The sequence below is a fragment of the Microcaecilia unicolor genome, chromosome 9 (genome assembly GCF_901765095.1).
Source record: "Microcaecilia unicolor chromosome 9, aMicUni1.1, whole genome shotgun sequence".
NCBI lineage: Eukaryota > Metazoa > Chordata > Amphibia > Gymnophiona > Siphonopidae > Microcaecilia > Microcaecilia unicolor.
Window position 1 is genome coordinate 168,419,671 of NC_044039.1, and position 14,119 is coordinate 168,433,789.

The window sequence follows — 14,119 nt, forward strand, 5'->3', positions numbered from 1 at the left end:
GCCCGAAACCGGCTCGAGCCGGCCAGTCCAGTATGTAGCAAGACAATCCTCTTAAGGGAAGACACAACTCCAAAGGGGAGGCGGGCGGGTTTGTGAGAACAATCAGCCTGCTGTCCTCGGAGAATACCTTCTACAGGTATGTAGCATTCGCTTTCTCCGAGGACAAGCAGGCTGCTTGTTCTCACTGATGGGGTATCCCTAGCCCCCAGGCTCACTCAAAACAACAACCATGGTCAATTGGGCCTCGCAACGGCGAGGACATAACAGAGATTGACCTAAAAAATTTTACCAACTAACTGAGAGTGTAGCCTGGAACAGAACAAACAGGGCCCTCGGGGGGTGGAGTTGGATCCTAAAGCCCAAACAGGTTCTGAAGAACTGACTGCCCGAACCGACTGTCGCGTCGGGTATCCTGCTGCAGGCAGTAATGGGATGTGAATGTGTGGACAGAAGCCCACGTCGCAGCTTTGCAAATTTCTTCAATGGAGGCTGACTTCAAGTGGGCTACCGACGCAGCCATGGCTCTAACATTATGAGCCGTGACATGACCCTCAAGAGCCAGCCCCGCCTGGGCGTAAGTGAAGGAAATGCAATCTGCTAGCCAATTGGATATGGTGCGTTTCCCTACAGCCACTCCCCTCCTATTGGGATCAAAAGAAACAAACAATTGGGCGGACTGTCTGTGGGGCTGTGTCCGCTCCAAGTAGAAGGCCAATGCTCTCTTGCAGTCCAATGTGTGCAGCTGACGTTCAGCAGGGCAGGAATGAGGACGGGGAAAGAATGTTGGCAAGACAATTGACTGGTTCAGATGGAACTCCGACACGACCTTTGGCAAGAACTTAGGGTGAGTGCGGAGGACTACTCTGTTATGATGAAATTTGGTGTAAGGGGCCTGGGCTACCAGGGCCTGAAGCTCACTGACTCTACGAGCTGAAGTAACTGCCACCAAGAAAATGACCTTCCAGGTCAAGTACTTCGGATGGCAGGAATTCAGTGGCTCAAACGGAGGTTTCATCAGCTGGGTGAGAACGACATTGAGATCCCATGACACTGTAGGAGGCTTGACAGGGGGCTTTGACAAAAGCAAACCTCTCATGAAGCGAACAACTAAAGGCTGTCCTGAGATCGGCTTACCTTCCACATGGTAATGGTATGCACTGATTGCACTAAGATGAACTCTTACAGAGTTGGTCTTGAGACCAGACTCAGACAAGTGCAGAAGGTATTCAAGCAGGGTCTGTGTAGGACAAGAGCGAGGATCTAGGGCCTTGCTGTCACACCAGACGGCAAACCTCCGCCAATGAAAGAAGTAACTTCTCTTAGTGGAGTCTTTCCTGGAAGCAAGCAAGATGCGGGAGACACCCTCTGGCAGACCCAAAGAGGCAAAATCTACGCCCTCAACATCCAGGCCGTGAGAGCCAGAGACTGGAGGTTGGGATGCAGAAGAGCCCCTTCGTCCTGCGTGATGAGGGTCGGAAAACACTCCAATCTCCACGGTTCTTCGGAGGATAACTCCAGAAGAAGAGGGAACCAGATCTGACGCGGCCAAAAAGGAGCAATCAGGATCATGGTGCCTCGGTCTTGCTTGAGTTTCAACAAAGTCTTCCCCACCAGAGGAATGGGAGGATAAGCATACAGCAGACCCTCCCCCCAGTCCAGGAGGAAGGCATCCGATGCCAGTCTGCCGTGGGCCTGAAGCCTGGAACAGAACTGAGGGACTTTGTGGTTCACTCGAGATGCGAAGAGATCCACCAAGGGGGTGCCCCACGCTTGGAAGATCTGGCGCACCACTTTGGAATTGAGCGACCACTCGTGAGGTTGCATAATCCTGCTCAGTCTGTCGGCCAGACTGTTGTTTACGCCTGCCAGATATGTGGCTTGGAGCACCATGCCGTTCCGGCGAGCCCAGGTCCACATGCTGACGGCTTCCTGACACAGGGGGCGAGATCCGGTGCCCCCCTGCTTGTTTACATAATACATGGCAACCTGGTTGTCTGTCTGAATTTGGATAATTTGGTGGGACAGCCGATCTCTGAAAGCCTTCAGAGCGTTCCAGATCGCTCGTAACTCCAGAAGATTGATCTGTAGATCGCGTTCTTGGAGGGACCAGCTTCCTTGGGTGTGAAGCCCATCGACATGAGCTCCCCATCCCAGGAGAGACGCATCCGTGGTCAGCACTTTTTGTGGCTGAGGAATTTGGAAGGGACGTCCCAGAGTCAAATTGGTCCAAATCGTCCACCAATACAGGGATTCGAGAAAACTCGTGGACAGGTGGATCACGTCCTCTAGTCCCCCAGCGGCCTGATACCACTGGGAGGCTAGGGTCCATTGAGCAGATCTCATGTGAAGGCGGGCCATGGGAGTCACATGAACTGTGGAGGCCATGTGGCCCAGCAATCTCAACATCTGCCGAGCTGTGATCTGCTGGGACGCCCGCACCCGGGAGACGAGGGACAACAAGTTGTTGGCTCTCGTCTCTGGGAGATAGGCGCGAGCCGTCCGAGAATCCAGCAGGGCTCCTATGAATTCGAGGTTCTGCACTGGAAGAAGATGGGACTTTGGGTAATTTATCACAAACCCCAGTAGCTCCAGAAGGCGAATAGTCATCTGCATGGACTGCAGGGCTCCTGCCTCGGATGTGTTCTTCACCAGCCAATCGTCGAGATATGGGAACACGTGCACTCCCAGCCTGCGAAGTGCCGCTGCTACCACAGCTAGGCACTTTGTGAACACCCTGGGCGCAGAGGCGAGCCCAAAGGGTAGCACACAGTACTGGAAGTGGCGGGTGCCCAACTGAAATCGCAGATACTGTCTGTGAGCTGGCAGTATCGGGATGTGTGTATAGGCATCCTTCAAGTCCAGAGAGCATAGCCAATCGTTTTGCTGAATCATGGGGAGAAGGGTGCCCAGGGAAAGCATCCTGAACTTTTCTTTTACGAGATATTTGTTCAGGGCCCTTAGGTCTAGGATGGGACGCATCCCCCCTGTTTTCTTTTCCACAAGGAAGTACCTGGAATAGAATCCCAGCCCTTCTTGCCCGGATGGCACGGGCTCGACCGCATTGGCGCTGAGAAGGGCGGAGAGTTCCTCTGCAAGTACCCTCTTGTGCTGGAAGCTGTAAGACTGAGCTCCCGGTGGACAATTTGGAGGGTTTGATGCCAAATTGAGGGTGTATCCTTGCCGGACTATTTGCAGAACCCACTGATCGGAGGTTATGAGAGGCCACCTTTGGTGAAAAGCTTTCAACCTCCCTCCGACTGGCAGGTCGCCCGGCACGGACACTTGGATGTCGGCTATGCTCTGCTGGAGCCAGTCAAAAGCTCGCCCCTTGCTTTTGCTGGGGAGCCGCGGGGCCTTGCTGAGTCGCACGCTGCTGACGAGAGCGAGCGCGCTGGGGCTTAGCCTGGGCCGCAGGCTGTCGGGAAGGAGGATTGTACCTACGCCTGCCAGAAGAGTAGGGAACAGTCTTCCTTCCCCCGAAAAATCGTCTACCTGTAGAGGTAGAAGCTGAAGGCTGCCGGCGGGCGAATTTGTCGAATGCGGTGTCCCGCTGGTGGAGAGACTCTACCACCTGTTCGACTTTTTCGCCAAAAATGTTGTCCGCACGGCAAGGCGAGTCCGCAATCCGCTGCTGGATTCTATTCTCCAGGTCGGCGGCGCGCAGCCATGAGAGCCTGCGCATCACCACACCTTGAGCAGCGGCCCTGGACGCAACATCAAAAGTGTCATAAACTCCTCTGGCCAGGAATTTTCTGCACGCCTTCAGCTGCCTGACCACCTCCTGAAAAGGCTTGGCTTGCTCAGGGGGAAGAGCATCAACCAAGCCCGCCAACTGCCGCACATTGTTCCGCATGTGCATGCTCGTGTAGAGCTGGTAAGACTGGATCTTGGACACGAGCATAGAGGAATGGTAGGCCTTCCTCCCAAAGGAGTCTAAGGTTCTAGCGTCCTTGCCCGGGGGCGCCGAAGCATGTTCCCTAGAACTCTTAGCCTTCTTTAGGGCCAAATCCACAACTCCAGTCGTGAGGCAACTGAGTGCGCATCAGCTCTGGGTCCCCATGGATCCGGTACTGGGACTCGATCTTCTTGGGAATGTGGGGATTACTTAATGGCTTGGTCCAGTTCGCAAGCAATGTCTTTTTCAGGACATGGTGCAAGGGAACAGTGGACACTTCCTTAGGTGGAGAAGGATAGTCCAGGAGCTCAAACATTTCAGCCCTGGGCTCGTCCTCCACAACCACCGGGAAGGGGATGGCCGTAGACATCTCCCGGACAAAGGAAGCAAAAGACAGACTCTCGGGAGGAGAAAGCTGTCTTTCAGGAGAGGGAGTGGGATCAGAAGGAAGACCCTCAGACTCCTCGTCAGAGAAATATCGAGGATCTTCCTCTTCCTCCCACGAGGCCTCACCCTCGGTGTCAGACACAAGTTCACGAACCTGTGTCTGCAACCTCGCCCTGCTCGACTCAGTGGAGCCACGTCCACGATGGGGGCGTCGAGAGGTAGACTCCCTCGCCCGCATCGGCGAAGCTCCCTCCGCCGACGTAGTCGGGGAGCCTTCCTGGGAGGTGGCCGCGGTCGGTACCGCACGCGGTACCGACGTCGGGGACCTCAACCTGGGCGATGGGCCAGCCGGCGCCACGCTCGACGGTACCGGAGGCGCAAGCACCGCCGGTACCGGAGGGGTAGGGCGCAACAGCTCTCCCAGAATCTCTGGGAGAACGGCCCGGAGGCTCTCGTTTAGAGCGGCTGTAGAGAAAGGCTGTGAGGTCGATGCAGGCGTCGACGTCAGTACCTGTTCCGGGCGTGGAGGCTGTACCGGGCTGTCCAGAGCGGAGCGCATCGACACCTCCTGAACAGAGGGTGAGCGGTCCTCTCGGTGCCGATGCCTGCTGGGTGCCGAATCCCTCGGCGACCCAGAGCTCTCGGTGCCGACATGGGGAGGAGACCGGTGTCGATGCTTCTTCGATTTCTTCCGAAGCATGTCACCGGAGCTCCCCGGCACCGACGAGGAGGACGTCGAATCCATCCGTCGCTTCCTCGGGGCCGAGACTGAAGAAGGTCGATCTCGGGGGGGCTGTACCGCAGGAGCCCTCAGGGTAGGAGGAGACCCACCCGAGGGCTCACCGCCACCAGCAGGGGAATGGACAGCCCTCACCTGCACTCCACCAGATGCACCACCGTCCGACGACATCAGCAGACGAGGTCCTGGTACCACCGACGTCGATGCAGCTATCCGATGTCTCGGCGCCGATGCAGAGGCCCGATGCCTCGATGCACTCGATGCAGGGGCGGCCGAGGAAGATGGTCTGGACGCTGACGACGTCGATGCACTCGAAGATCCCGGTGCCGATGCCGACGAAGAGCCCGAGAACAACACGTTCCACTGGGCTAGTCTCGCTACCTGAGTCCGCCTTTGAAGAAGGGAACACAGACTACAGTTCTGAGGGCGGTGCTCGGCCCCCAGACACTGAAGACACGACGAGTGTCGATCAGTGAGCGAGATAACCCGGGCGCACTGGGTGCACTTCTTGAAGCCGCTGGAAGGCTTCGATGTCATGGGCGGAAAATCACGCCGGCGAAATCAAAAGCCGAAATGGCGAAAATGGAAGCACCAAAAATTTAGAGGGAGAAAAAATCTCGACCGAGGCCGAAAAGAGGCCTACCCCGACGACGAAAGAAAACTTACCGGGGCAAAAAGCTGGAAGTACGGGGAGGATTGACACGAAACCCGGTCGAAGGGTTTCCGGAGCACTTCCCGACTAACAAAGCTTTCCCGAAGGAAAAAAACACGCTCAAACAGAATTTGGACGCGCGAGGTCGACTTTCCGGGGCTCGACACGGCGAAAACACGACCGTACCGAGTGCGGACAAAAGAAGACTGGCCGGCTCGAGCCGGTTTCGGGCGGGAAGACGGCCGCGCGAGGGCTAGCAAAGGACTTTGCTAGTGAAGATTCCGATTGGAGGGGCTGCCGTGGACGTCACCCATCAGTGAGAACAAGCAGCCTGCTTGTCCTCGGAGAAAGTCAGATACAATAGAAGAAATTAAAATTAGACAAATAAGGAGGACATTGGAACTGAACAGGAAGCCAGTGAAGCTTCATAAATAAAGGACTAATGTGATCAAGTTTTGAAGCTTGACATAAAAATCTTGCTATGGTATTTTGGAGAAGTTGTAACCTTCAAAACTGATACTGGGGAATTGCTGCATACAGCATACTGCAGTAATCTAGTTTAGAGAAAACACGAGTAATAAGTGAGTGCAACGTCTGAAAAAAAATAAAAAAGACAATGAATAGTATAAAGATGTCTAAGAACCAAATAAAAATTCATCTGAACCACCAAAGAGATTTGCTCCCTAAAAAGATAAAGCTGAATAAAAAGGAACCATCAAGTACCGAAAGGCGTGAACCGGCTGTAATAGAGAATCCCAGAGTGTTACTGGAACAGAGAGAGGTTTTAAATGCCCAGTGGCCGAACAACTAGAGGTCTTGGACATATTCAGAACCAATTTAGGAGTTGCTAACCAAGAAGCCACTTTCCCCATACAATCACACAACGGCTGTAGATCAGTAAGATTACATGGAATTAGAAAAATAAGTAGAATTATCCAAAGAAGGCTTTGTCTCCTATAGCTATGCAGATATCACAATGATGATTGCTTTCTATTCTTCTTTAGCACAAATTTCATCTACTGTTCATAATTGTTTAGAGTTAATTAGTTCACAAATATTTAAATACTGACAAAACTAAATTACTGGACAACAATCCAGATCCTTTGGTAGATCATGTTCTTGTAGGCCAAAAGATGTTTCTATTGACGCCTGTTATTAAAATCTTGGGAGTTCATACAGATCAGACACTATCTTTGGATGCTCATACGGGAGCCTTGGTAAAAAGCTCCTTTTTCATAAGGAAATCAGACAGTTTAGAAAATCTTTTGAAGTTGATCAATTTAGATTACTTGTTCAATCTTTATCATCTAAATTGTATTATTGTAATCTTTTATATTTGGGGGCATCTACACAACTCTACAAAAGTCAGTCAATCCAGAACAGCAAGATCAATCATGTTTATGTAAAGAAAAAAAAAAATCTAAATTTATTAAATGCTATGAAAAACCATTAAGGCCAGAATTATATATAAAATTTTCTTGAATATTGTTCAGGGTCTTAACCTGAACAATCACCATTTATCTATTGTCTCACTTAGTATTCACTACTCTCAATAGGAGTAGAAGACTATTATAATTCTCTGTTTTCTTTTCCATCACCTAAGGGTACAAAAAGATTCAATCTGCTTGAAAAGCTGATGGTGTTTCAACCACCAAGATATTGTCAAATCATAACATTAAATTTTTCCATATGAATAAATTAACGATCCTCTATTTAGAAAAAATCTTATAAAGCTTCTTTTTAAAAGATTTAACTGTAGTTTTATGAAACTAGCTGATAAACTGTCTCTAATTCCTGAGGGTTTGCCTTAGCTTTTTGAGTTAGTAAACCGCTTAGAACTACATGGTACAATCGGTCTGGTTATCGACTCCTACTCAAGCTGGGATAATATTTAACCATCTCTCTGACTTCATGTGCACCTTTCTTTAAATTAGTCACCTTATATTTTAACTCCTCTTACTCTCTTACCTATATGTTCCATCTTTGCTTATACCCTACACTGTCAATTAAACTGTTGTATTACGTATTGTGTTGACATGGTAACATACTTTGTATTGTTATTTGAATATTTTTACTGCTGTAGCTGTCTATTGCTCATGTTTGATTTATTCTTACTGTACACCGCCTTGAGTGAATTCTTTCAAAAAGGCGGCAACTAAGTCCTAATAATAATAAAATGATATAATTTAATAACAACATAGTAAATGACGGTAGATAAAGACCTGTACGGTCTATCCAGTCTGCCCAACAATATAAACTCATTTTACATAGTATGTGATACTTTATACCCGAGATTGATTTGTCCTTGCCATTCTCAGGGCACAGACTGTAGAAGTCTGCCCAGCACTGTTCTTGTACTAAGTTCTCAAGATACCATCGAAACCCCTTAAAATTTACACTCCAGCCCATCCATATCTATTTAGTCACGATCAGGGCATAGACAGTAGAAGTCTGCCCAGCACCGGTTTCACTTCCCGATTACCACCTAATCTCTGCTAAGATTCTGTGGATCCATTCCTTCTAAATAGGAATGCTTGAACTGAGGCTGTGACTGCTCTTAGTGTGTCCAATGAGAAAGTGGGACACACTGAGGCAGCGGTTTAGACCTTTGAGATCTAAGACCGGATGAAAGGTGCCTTCCTTCTTTGGGACAATGAAGTAGACGGATTATCTGCCTTGTCCCTGTTCGGCCTGAACTAGCGACCAGTTGACCAACTGGACCAGGAGAAAAGCAGAACCAGAGGCTGAAAGTGTCCACCCACCTGCTGGAGATAGAAAATACTGAGGAGCAGAACCGGATGACAGAGAGATATGTATCTTGCAGTTTTTAGTTCTCTATTCCCACCTGATGGTTGATAAGACAACTATTCCATAAGTTCTGGAATAGTGGAAAGCTATGTAATGGGAAAGGTAATTTTGAATACTTTAAGTAAGTGGGCTACATTTTTATTTGACTGAAAAAGGCATATTATAGCATGCTTTGTTTTTAACTGGGCCAGAGAATAATGGGGACATAAAAGATAAATACATAAATAAAAAGTGTTTCTGACTTGGTTTAGTTCACATACTTTCAGCAGTAGCTCAGTTATTTCCTTGTCCCCAGAGGGCTTATAATTTTAAGTTTTTACCTGAGTCAATAGATGGTTAAGTGATTTGTTCAAAAAAGGAGCAGCAGTGGGATTTGAACCAGGCTCCAAGATTTCTCTCTCAGTCCACTATATCTCCTCATACTCCCATTGTTCTCCTCAGCATATAATTTTTCATATAAATGAATCCTTGGTGTGACCCAGTAGGGCAACTCTTTACATTCTTATGATTTACCTGCAAACAGTGAATGACTGTACATATGGCATACCATTATGAAGGTACCAAGATAGAATGATTTGGTTTGGGTTTAGGAGGAATGATCTCACGAAGCCAAGTATCACCAATACAATGCCTCTTACTGCAGCAATGTGTCTTCACTTGTTGTACAATTAAAACCTGTTATGAGCCTTATGATGGCAAAGAGGAGGAACTCATGGCAGTATAGGAGTATATCATAGCTAATCCCAATTCATTCTTCTAAATTTCATCTGGGCTGTCAGCTCGTCCAAGCCCAGCCTCTGATATGGCCTGACAAGTCAGTCATAAAGCAGATGTAACCAAATGGTTCAAGAAAGGGCCAGAAGGCTGCCAAGAAACTGATTGTGCCTAGAAAGCAAGACTTTAAAAAAATTCAGCTTTCATCAAAATGCAAATTTGCCTCTACAGATTTTAGAACAGTGTTATTTGTGCATGTCAAATCCCTATAGCAGCATTCACCCTTCCTCAAGTGCTGCTTTTACAAGATCCAATGGTCTCTCACAGAGAAGACTGGAAAAAACTGTTCTGTTAAAATGCAAGTCTAATGAGACAGGAAAAAGGAGGGAGAATAAAAAAAAAGGACCCATAAGACAAAAACCAACTCACCAACTGGACTTGAGAAAATAAAACACAATGGAAATGAAACTCGTCCATCTTCATGTTGGTATTTGTAACTGTACACTATAAATGTTTTCAGAAGTTAAGAAAACATTGCAGGAGAATTAAGCTGTTATCACCTCAGCACTTTTTCCCTCCATCCATAAAGATGACTATATCTCAGCAAGCCAACAAAATTAGATTTTTTTTTGTTCTCTCATATGCCCCTTAGACACCCCCTCTCTAGTCAAAGAGATTTTTTTCTGGCTTCCTAATTAATGCTTTAGTTTTTCTTAATTCAGAATTTTGGATTAATCCACCTTCCCAAATGTATTGATCAAAATAGATTCTTAAATTAGGCTCTGAAAACTGTAAGGCTGTTTACAGCTATTTTGTATACTGTTTTAGATTCTTTAAATTTGTAATTTTGTATTTCTTATCTCATTTTTTTTTCAGTATACAAAATAGCTGTAAACAGCCTTACAGTTTTCAGAGCCTAATTTAAGAATCTATTTTGCTTATAATTTGTAATCAACATTAATCGCACAATTGGGAAGGAATTTTTTTCCCCACAGCAGTTCCTTGTAACTCTGGGCAATGGAAGATTAAGGGCCCTGTTTACTAAGCTGCGCTGAGGGTGAACAAACTTTTTAGCGCACGCTGAAAATTAGCATGTGCTAACAATAGAGACCCCCATTATATTCCTATATGGGGTCTCTATAGTTAGCGTGTGCTTATTTTTAGCGCATGCTAAAAAGTTTGCGCACCTACAGCATGGCTTAGTAAACAGGACCCTAAGTGACTTGCCCAGAGTCACAAGGAGCTATGGGGTGGGGGGGAATGAAGAAAAAAAAAACAACAAACATTACCTTTTATCACACAATTACTATTTTAATCTAAATGTAGCCCTGCTTAAAATTAGTAAAAACTAGTCAGTCATCCACTGCTGCTAGTCTGGACGTCACCCTAAGAATCACTCATCTAATATAATAAAACGCACCCTCAACGTTCTGAGGACAACGTTCTGTGAAGCCGTGAAGCCCTGAAGCCTTGAAGCCATCTGACGTCACTCCCAGGCTGAAGGGTTCGTGGATTCGTGGTGTGAAGCCTTCAAGCCAGCCAGCTGTCTCTGCCCCGCCCTCGCCTCAAACCAAACAAATCCGGAAGCGAAGCATCAGGGAAGGAGGCGGCGCTCCCGACGTCTAGCCTTCCCTTCGCTGTGTTCCGCCTTCAAAAGAAGGCGGAACACAGCGAAGGGAAAGCTAGACGTCGGGAGCGCCGCCTCCTTCCCTCACGCTTCGCTGCACGAACCGCCACGGAGGTAAAGTTAAAACGAAGAAGAAAAAAAAAAAAGGATGCATGGATGCGAACGGGGGGGGGGGGCATGGATGCGAAGGGGGGGGGGCATGGATGCGAAGGGGGGGGATGCATGGATGCGAAGGGGGGGGGGCATGGATGCGAAGGGGGGGGAGAAGAGGGCGGGCCAGGCTGGGACATGGGAGAGAGAGGAGCATGGATGCGAGGGGGGGGGTCATGGAAGGGAGAGAGGGGACTTGCTGGAAAAGGATGAATGGAGGCGGCAGGGGACAGAGGAGCATGGATGGGCATGGATTGGGAGGGCAGGGCTCAGGGAGAGAGGGGAATTACTGGAAATGGATGAATGGAGGGGGCAGGGGACAGAGGAGCATGGATGGGCATGGATTGGGAGGGCAGGACTAAGGGAGAGAGGGAATTTGCTGGAAAGGGATGAATAGAGGGGACAGATGGGCATGGATGGATATGGATTGCAGGGCAGGCCTCAGGTAGAGAGGGCAATTGCTGGATAGGGAAAAATGGAGGGGCCAGGTGACAGATGAGCATGGATTGGAAGGGCAGGACTCAGGGAGAGGGAAATTGCTGGATAGGGATGAATGGAGGGAACAGATGGGCATGGATGGATATGGATTGCAGCGCAGGCCTCAGGCAGAGAGGGGAAATGCTGGATAGGGAAAAATGGAGGGGCCAGGTGACAGGAGCATGGATGGGCATGGATTGGAAGGGCAGGACTCAGGGAGAGGGGAATTGCTGGATAGGGATGAATGGAAGGGACAGATGGGCATGGATGGATATGGATTGCAGGGCAGGCCTCAGGCAGAGAGGGGAAATGCTGGATAGGGAAAAATGGAGGGGCCAGGTGACAGAGGAGCATGGATGGGCATGGATTGGAAGAGCAGGACTCAGGGAGAGGGGAATTGCTGGATAGGGATGAATGGAGGGGACAGATGGGCATGGATGGATATGGATTGCAGGGCAGGCCTCAGGCAGAGTGGGGAAATGCTGGATAGGAATGAATGGAGGGGGCAGGTGACAGAGAAACATGGATGGCCATGGATTGGGAGGGCAGGGCTCAGGGACAGAGGGGAATTGCTGGAAAAGGATGAATGGAGGGGGCAGGGGACAGATGGCCATGGATTGGGAGGGCACGGCTCACACTCTCTCTCTCATATACAATGTCTTTCTGACTCTCACTCTCACACACTCTGTATCACATTCACTCTCTATGTGCCACACAGTCACTCACACACTCGCTTGGTCTCATACACACACTCTCTCTCACACTGTGTCTCACATACACACTTGCACACACTCTCATTCTCACACACGCACACTCACACCCAGACTCACTCTCTCACACACTCACACTTTCACTCTGACTCTCAAACAGTCACTCTCACATACACTCTCCCAAACATACACACTCCAAGGAAAACCTTGCTAGCGCCCGTTTCATTTGTGTCAGAAACGGGCCTTTTTTACTAGTAAACTACTAAAGTCACTGCTGTCTACTACACAGAAGGATATCGAGGCTGCCTCTCAGGAAGTTCTTCTTTTAGTTCATCAGGAGAAATACTCTGAAAAAACCAGCAACAGAAAGTATATTAGTAAAATGCTTTTACACATGGCCATGTGTTTTTGTACAGAAAAAAAAAAAAAGCAAACCAAAAATTACTGACAGTACAAATGGGGGGTCTGACGACTGAATGTAAGCATAAATGTTTTACTGATTTCACTGTTATTAGAAAAACAAGTTATTCTAACTTAGGTTTTTTGCCGCAGATTTCTAGCTGGTATGGCAATTTTTCTAATTGAAAGATTTTGAAAACTAAATCCCAGATCCAAGTGACTTTAGATCAATTAGCATTAGCCCCAATTGATAACTATTCTGATCTTCCAAGACCTTCCTGCTTTCACCTTGAAGCCATTGCAATGATTCAAAATACTGATGCTTTGCTTTATTTCTAAGAAGATATATACATGAGCATCTCTCACCTGTTTTGTATAACTTAACATAGATTTGCCACTCAATCGGCAACCAAAGGTAGTCCAGTGGATTTCAAAGTTAATTACTACAGCTGCACTTCTGAAGAAGACTGTAAAAACTGTAAGGCTGTTTCATAGCTATTCTGCATGCTGTTTTAAATTCTTTAGTTTGTAATTTTGTATTTATCATCTTTTCATTACTTTTTATTTAATAATGCATTTTGATTTAAATTTGTAATCATGATTAATTGTGTGATTAAAAGGTATGTTATTTATAACCCCCCCCCCCCCAACTGCAGATCCTTGTGACTATGGGCAATGGAGGTTTAAGTGACTTGCCCAGAGTCAAAAGGAGCTGCAGTGTGTGTGGGGGGGGGGGGGGGGGATAACATACCTTTAATCATCAATTTATTTTTTGCAACAATAAATTTTTATTGAAAAGATTTTACATTAAGCTCAAAAGTATCAGTAAGTGATAGAAGACATCAAATACAAAAGAAAATATCCCTCCCAACCCCTAAACCCCAATCAAATCCTTGTGATTAAAAATTTTAATAATAATAAATAAAAATAAAACAAAAACAGAGAAAAGAAAATAAGGTGAAAGGTAACAATACATTTTTTGATTAGCTTTCGAAGGTAACCCTTTTTCTTCAGATCAGAAATAAGCAAATGTTGACAAATTTCAGTATATATATAAGTGAAACATAAAAGAATTCCAATGACAGTCTCGCAGGAAGAGGATGGGTTAGGTGAGAAATAGGTAGAGCTGGATGGTTGATAACAGAAAAACAAAAGCTGAATTTTATGATTTGTAATGGGCTAGAAAACCCAGATCTTTGTTAAGTCCTGTCTGGTGGGTGTCAAAATATTTCATCATCAAAATATTTCATCATTTTGACTTCAAAGGTCTTACATTCCTGGAATTCTTAAAGTTTCTTTTTAGTATTCTCACCATAAGATCATTGATGCAGTGTTCTGGATTTGTAAAATGCTGTCCCACAGAGATGACATCCTGGTTGGCATGGTCATGTTTCATATGATGTTTATGTAGATGAAATCTTATCTTTAGCATCTGGCTTGCTTCTCCCTTCTTCACACTTTTTACATTGAATGATATATACCACATTTAAGGATGAGCAAGTGAAGGATCCCCTTATGCTGAATATTTTTCCCCATGTGAATCACTGTGGTATCCTTGAAA

The 14,119-nt window shown here is 47.1% G+C and overlaps 1 protein-coding gene across 1 annotated transcript in view; it reads right to left on the reverse strand.

Annotated features, from left to right (window-relative positions):
* The window catches only part of GMFB (glia maturation factor beta), a 33,896-nt gene that overhangs the window by 6,856 nt on the left and 12,921 nt on the right, over positions 1-14,119 (reverse strand). The window contains exons 4-5 of the mRNA XM_030213938.1: positions 12,457-12,506; positions 9,625-9,707 (exon numbers count right to left, since the gene is read on the reverse strand). Of these exons, the coding sequence (XP_030069798.1) occupies positions 9,625-9,707; positions 12,457-12,506 (133 nt within the window). The remainder of the gene's footprint in view (positions 1-9,624; positions 9,708-12,456; positions 12,507-14,119) is intronic.